Source organism: Geospiza fortis, unplaced genomic scaffold (genome assembly GCF_000277835.1).
Source record: "Geospiza fortis unplaced genomic scaffold, GeoFor_1.0 scaffold236, whole genome shotgun sequence".
Taxonomy (NCBI): Eukaryota; Metazoa; Chordata; class Aves; order Passeriformes; family Thraupidae; genus Geospiza; species Geospiza fortis.
Window position 1 is genome coordinate 510712 of NW_005054568.1, and position 7123 is coordinate 517834.

Genomic DNA, 7123 nt, shown 5'->3' on the forward strand with positions numbered 1-7123 from the left:
GCTCCCACAGCTGCTGGCTGCTCCTGGGCGTGGGGAAGGTCACCCCAACGTCCCGGGTGTTCCTCTTGGTGGCACTGCTGACGATCTCCAGGTCCCCTGGAATGCAAACCAAGCAGGGACACCTGAGTCCCGTGTGCCAGGGCGGGGAACGACCCCACCCCAGCCAGGAGTGAAGAATCACATCCTTCACCCACCTCCAACAGTCCAAACCTCTCACATTTCTGTTTTACACTTCCCCAAAGCAAGGGGAGTTTCCAGTGGCTCGGGATTATTACTGCTTCATTATCTGAAGGAAATTAAAATCAAGTACCCCAAGCAAAATATACATTTATCTGGGGGTGGGAATTCAACTGGAATTAACTCTGCCCTATGAAAATCCTTCCCTGATTCAATCTGCTTGCACACAAGCAGGAATAAATAAATAATTGCTGTATCTGATGAATAAACCAGGGCCATTACTCAATGTGATGATGGGGAGTTGGCGTGGAAATGAAAGCAATGAAGAAACTGCTAATTGCCACCAGAAAAAACCCAACTGCAGAACTGCACCAGGCCAGGAGCAGCTCGGGACTGAAATAGAATTTAACACCCAAAATATTCCCAGGAAGAACACTGCAGTTGCCTTCTGAAATAGCATATGCCTACAAAACCCATTCTGGGAGGAACAGATGTCTTGGGGAAAAACAATAGATAAAAAAAGGCAGCTCACCTTTGCCACTGAAATGGAGCAGAAGCTGAGGTTAATAAACTTACAAGTGAGAAAACTGGTTTTTAAAGCAGCCCAAGAATGGCAAATAAACAGCTCCCGTTCACTGAACACATCACCCTTCCCTGGCAGCACCTGGAGTGAATTTGGAGTGCTGCCTGTACAGACCCATCCCCAGAACACCCAGGCTGTGGAGGACAGGTTCCAAGGGCAGGAGGAGCCCAGGGAGGTGTGGGATTCAGGGCCTCACCTGCCTGGATGCCTTTGTTCAGCATCCGTGCCCGTCTCTTGTGGCTCAGGGCACAGCTGGGGCCCCAGGAGCTGCTGCTGGCACAGGTGGAGTCTGAGAAGGGCATGCCGCTCTACAAAACAGGCAAGGCAACAGGAATTCCTGAAATTCCAACCAAAACCAGCAGCAAACAGCATCTAAACAGAAAGCAGCCATTGCTTTCCCCCCATTGTACCTTGGTTCTGTTGTTGTTAGTGCTGAGCCCAGGCTGAGCTGGGCCCTGCTCTCACAAAACCCAGCCCTGGCTCCACCCTGTGCATTTCCAGCAGCCTGCTTTGGTACATCGTTGAAAAGCACATAATTACATTACAAAAGCACATGATTTCTGTGGCAAGAGCTTGCTGGCATCAGTCAGGACAGCACTGGGCATCCTCTAGCCCACGTGGGGCTGGTCAGCTGAAGGGAGAGCTCAGAGGGGGCTCCAGGAGAGCTGCAGAGGGACTGGGGACAGGGATGGAGGGACAGGACACAGGGAATGGCTCCCACTGCCAGAGGGCAGGGATGGGTGGGACACTGGGAATTGTTCCCTGGCAGGGTGGGCAGGCAAAACCCTTTCAAAGCAGGGCAAGCTCCCTCACCCTGTGATCCTCACCACAGAGTCCTCCAGCTGGGAGAAATTCAACTCCATAAATCCAAGAAACAGGAGGGACATGGAAGGAGCGGGGCTGAGGGGACTGTCACACCTTCATTCCCACCAAGCCAGGTGTGAAAGCTGCAGGGCTGGACACAGCTCGCAGATCACGCATTGATTTCAATTAACAAAGCCATTAAAAGCAGGAAGGCTGTCCCAGCCTTGGCTCTGGGGGCTCTATTAACACCAGGGACCTGGCAGCACCTCCGGGCTCCCAGCACACCCTGACAGTGCCCACAGCCCCCTGAGCTCCAGCTCTAATTACAGAGCTGCAATCAGGAACCTGGAGAAAATTAACTGGTGTCCTGTGAGTCACCCCCAACACCAGCCCCTTCATTCCCTTTTGCTGGAGCTGATCACCCCAAACAAAACTCAGTACTAGAAGGAGGCCACGGAAATACAGAGACCTCTTTATTCCCTTTTGCTGGAGCTCCATCACCCCAAATAAAACTCAGTACTAGAAGGAGGCCATGGAAATACAGAGACCTCTTTATTCCCTTTTGCTGGAGCTGATCACCCCAAACAAAACTCAGTACTAGAAGGAGGCCACGGAAATACAGAGACCTCTTTATTCCCTTTTGCTGCAGCTCCATCACCCCAAACAAAACCCAATACTAGAAGGAGGCCATTCTGGCTCTCATAAACCTGCTTTTCTTTAATCTCCTGTAACTATCCCAGCTCCAGGAGAGGCACTGCACGGATGTATGGATATGGATTTCCTTTCAGATAACAGAGCATGTGAACATTTGAATTGTGAATGTGTGAATCTGAATTACATGCTTGGCAAAAACGTGTCAAACCAGGGAGAAAAACCCCAAAATTGCCCTTCCCTTGCACTGCAGCAGTGCCCAGCAGCAGCCACCCAGCCTGGGCAAAACAGCCCAGAAATGACCAAAATCTGAATTTTAAATAAAATTTGCTATTCTGCTATCTATCTTCTCTCATTCCTTATTTGAGGGGGATCATGTGTGTCTTCATATGGATTTTTTAAAAAGAATATTTCACCAGCAGATAAAAAATGTGAGTGTCTAATGCCATGGCCACTCAATGAGGCTTTAAAGGGTTTATTCCCCACAGCATTAATTCCATTTGTCATCTCACAGATGATTTAACAGGTTAAAAAATCAGATTTGGGTTTAAGATTCAATAGACCCTGAAAAATTCATCTTATCAATGGAACATGGAATAAAATAATCTTGTCAATTCTACAACTGTGCCAGAAATGTTGGATCCTAATGCTGGTGGTTCTGGTTAATAGTCCTAACATTGCAAAGTTCAGGACAGTTTTATTTCACCTTCAAATAAATGTTATGAATAAAAAGATTAAATAAAATATTTTCTAACCATTCTTCACCTTCAAAAAGATTGTTTCTCCCCCAGATTAATTTAGTTATTGGCATTATTTTTAATTACTTCATCATTCACTGGCTAATTTGACAAACAGACTTGAAGCTGTTTCTATAAAATAAAATAGCTAATTTAAATTAAATCTGGCAGTAATGATGCCAGTTCCACTTTCATCTGGAAATACAAAAAAATGAAAGAAGTAATTCAATATTCCTCACTTGCTCTGTACTTTTCAGCATTCCTGTGGATTACAGAACCCCTGAACTCTGTAATTCTGAACTAAAATCACCAAATCCAGGCTGAGTCCCTCTTTAAGAACATTTCCATTTCTCCTGCCAAGGGCAACAGCCGAATTCACCTGAAGGAATTATTCCCTCCCCTTTCAAACAGCTGCACTGCAGAGCTCTCACCTGGAATTCTCAGCTCCCTAAAGAAAAAACCTCACAACCAGCCAGACAAAACAATTTACAAATTTTTACAAGCCCAGCAGCAGGGAAACTCCAATAATTGTATGGATCCTTGCCCGGGGATGTCCTGGCTGGAATTTGCATCTGATTTACAACCTCACAATGGTTGGGCACCGCCCAAGGCAGAGCCTGCAGGTGTCTGTCCCCAAGGACTGGGACAGCAGGATCTGCTCCCAAGGGGATGGAGACAAGGAGGGCACATCCAGGTGGTGTGTGCCAGCCTGAGCTGCTGCCCTGGCTTGGGATGGAGCTGTTCCCAAGGGGATGGAGACAAGGAGGGCACATCCAGGTGGTGTGTGCCAGCCTGAGCTGCTGCCCTGGCTCCTGCAGACTCAGACCTTGGATGGGGCTGCCCAATGGAAGGCAGAAGCCTCCCCTACAAACCAGAGATTCCCAGAGATTCCCAGTGACTCTCAGTGATTCTCAATGATTCCAAGTCATTCTCAGAGATTCCCAGTGATTCCTAGAGATTCACAGAGGTTCTCAGAGATTTCCAGTGATTCCCAGAGACTCTCAGTGACTCCCAGTGATTCCCGATGATTCACAGAGATTCCCAGTGGTTCCCAGTGACTCCCAGTGAGTCCCAGTGATTCCCAGAGACTCTCAGTGACTCCCAGTGATTCCCGATGATTCACAGAGATTCCCAGTGGTTCCCAGGGACTCCCAGTGGTTCCTAGAGACTCCCAGTGGTTCCCAGTGACTCTCAGTGACTCCCAGTGGTTCCCAGCTCACAGAGCTGGCAGCAGTGGGGCTTCCTGTGGGGATGGGGCAGGGCTGGGCTCAGGGAGCTCTTACCTGGCTCTGCTGGCCCTTCCCGAGGCTCTGACATCCTGCAGTCCCTGCTGCTCCGTTCTGCTCCTGCCACTTCTCAGAGCGCCTCTTCTGCTGGCTGATGGCACGGTACAGCCGGGCCAGCCTCGGGGACAGTGCTGGGGACAGCTCTGGGGCTGGGCTGGGGGTGTCGGTGCTTGGGGCCAGCCTGTGCTGCCCGAAGGCCCGGAGCAGCCTGGCTGTGTCAATGGTGGACAGGGACAGGGAGCTGCTGTCCCCGGAGGCAGGGGAGGTGTCCAGCCCTGTCCCCGTGTCCCACGCCGAGGTGCTGCACGTGCTGCAGCTGCTGGGCTCCCCGCTCAGCCTGGTCTCTGAGGAGCTGTCACTCGGGATGCCCAGGTGCTGCTGCTCCTCCAGGCTCCTGCCCAGGCGCTGCTGCTCCTCCAGGACCCTCTCAGCCTGGTCTCTGAGGAGCTGTCACTCGGGATGCCCAGGTGCTGCTGCTCCTCCAGGACCCTGCTCAGGCGCTGCTGCTCCTCCAGGACCCTGCTCAGGTGCTGCTGCTCCTCCAGGAGCCTGCCCAGGTGCTGGATCACCTTCTGCCCCGGCCTGGCTGCCCTGAGCTCCCCTGGGCTGCTGCTGCCATGGCTCACACGTGGCCTCTGTGCCACTCGTGCTCCCTTTGGCTCCGTGCTGCTCCCAGACCTGGCTTTTCCTGCCAGCCCAGTTTCTGGCTGCTCCCTTCCCTGCATTTCCTGGCCAGGACCCTTGTCCCCAGCAGCTGTGGCTGCCAGGGTGTGCCTGATGGGGTTCTGCAGGAGCCTGGCCAGCCGATCCAGGCGCTGCACGAGGGTCAGCTCCCCGCTCCTCCTGAGCTGCTGCTGCTGCTGGGTGCCCTGGCGCTCCAGGAAGCTCAGCCACAGCTCGTCCAGGCCGCTCCTGGCGTGGCCCCTGTGCCGTGGTGCCTTCCCCACGCTGTCCTGCAGGTGAGCAGCCCGGCCCCGTGGGGCAGGCTCGGTGCCAGCAGCGCCCTGGGGCAGCCCCGTGCCAGCTGCCCCGTGCCCAGAGGATGGCCTGGCGCTCAGCTCCTCGCTCCTGCTGTCGTCAGCCTCTGCAGGGAGGGCAAAGAACTGCCCTGCTGTGCCCTGGGCAGCGTGCCCAGCTCCAGCCCTGGCCCTGCAGGGCTCCCTGGGCTGCTGGCTGCAGCTCTGCCTGGTGGGCATGGTGCGGGGCTCAGGGACACCACGGGAGGGTTCTGCACGCTGAGAACCAGCTGGGAGCCCTGCAAGACACAAAACACATGAATGTTTCGCTGCTCTGCTTGAAGTGCAGGATTTTCATCCTAAAACACCCAAAACACCACAAAGGATTGAAAGCAGGATCACCGAGCTCATTCCCAAACACAGTGAACCTGGAGATGAGGTTTGAGCATTATTAAAATCACACAAACAAATGTTTTCTACCTTTTGCTACATGGAATCCAAGAGGATATTCCATCCAAGTGAATCTGGGGAGGAATCTAGTTCCACCTCAGGGAGCTGCCCTGACCAACCCTGAACTGAGCCTTTACTAGAGCCATGGGAGGGACCCCAGAGCCCATCCAGTGCCACGGGCAGGGACACCCCCACTACACCAAGGTACCCCATTCCCACCCAGCCTGGCCCTGGACACTGCCAGGGATGGGCATGCCCTGGCCATCCAGGAAACACACCCAGCACAAGCCAGGAGCACTCTCCAAAACAGCTTTGAAGTGATCTTTAACATACTGTAAAAGCTATCCAGTTTGAGAATGTGCCCTGTGTCTTTTGTAGAAAGGACTGGGTGCTTGGACCTCCTCTCTTCCCAGCACAGGGGCTGTGCTGGAGCACAGAGATCACAGATGCTGCAGCCAGGCCCAGCCTCACTAACTCTGGAAGTGCAGGAATTTTTCTTCCCATACAAGGGCAATGTTTATAAACTTGTGTAAGAGGCTTCCTCCACATCCTCCTGACAAATGAGATCAGGCTCGGGAATGCCAGGCAGAACTTTGCTATTCCTGGCTTTTTAGAAAGTTACCAAGAAATGGAAGGAATGTAAACAGGCAAAAAATAAAAATAAGTTTGTATAGAGAAACTTTTTTTTAAAGAAAATACATAACTTGCATAATTTTAAGCTCTAGACAAGCTCTGTGGGTAGAGGTAATCTTTTATTAGATCATCTAAAAATATGGTTGAAGAAGTCAGGGAAGATTTAAGACATGCAAGTCTTTCTTCTGAAAGCTTCTTTAAAGTTCCAGCTGCACTGGCTGCCTTCACAAAATATTCTTTCTCCTTACAGTTCTTTTCTTACCTGAGCCCTTAGACCATCACAGCAACAAAAATGTTAGGAGATAATTTTATGTTAACACTTTTGTTCCCCTTTCATTTTTATCCAGGTTATTGATGTTGCAGCCTTACATAAGCATTGAAATTTTCCTGTGCAAATAAAAATTGTCTTCTGGAAACATCAAAATCTCTCCATTCTGAGAGGAAAAGCTTCAAAGAAAAAAAAACCCAACCTCAAGTGAAAAATGAAAATCATCAGATGGAAACCCTATCAAACATCAGGACAGGAGCCATCAGGACAGAGATGCAGCCACCCAGGAGTGGTGTGGCTCCAGCCACCTGTGTGCAAAACGCAGCACCAGGCACTCCTGGCACAAAGTGTCCACGAGGATCACTCCAGCTGCTGCCACCAGAGCCAGGGAGGCACCCAGGGCTGGGCTCAGCCTGACCCCCCTGGGCAGCATCCTCAGCAAACAGAGCCTGGAGAGCAAACCCCGACCTTCCTCCAGCCAGGCAGGGACAGGGACAGGGACAGGGCAAACCCTGACCTTCCTCCAGCCAGGCAGGGACAGGGACAGGGACAGGGACAGGGCAAACCCTGACCTTCCT

At 51.8% G+C, this 7123-nt stretch overlaps 1 protein-coding gene across 1 annotated transcript in view; it reads right to left on the reverse strand.

Annotated features, from left to right (window-relative positions):
• The window catches only part of ALMS1 (ALMS1 centrosome and basal body associated protein), a 24181-nt gene that overhangs the window by 12458 nt on the left and 4600 nt on the right, over positions 1-7123 (reverse strand). The window contains exons 4-7 of the mRNA XM_031064200.1: positions 4700-5493; positions 4236-4664; positions 957-1068; positions 19-96 (exon numbers count right to left, since the gene is read on the reverse strand). Of these exons, the coding sequence (XP_030920060.1) occupies positions 19-96; positions 957-1068; positions 4236-4664; positions 4700-5493 (1413 nt within the window). The remainder of the gene's footprint in view (positions 1-18; positions 97-956; positions 1069-4235; positions 4665-4699; positions 5494-7123) is intronic.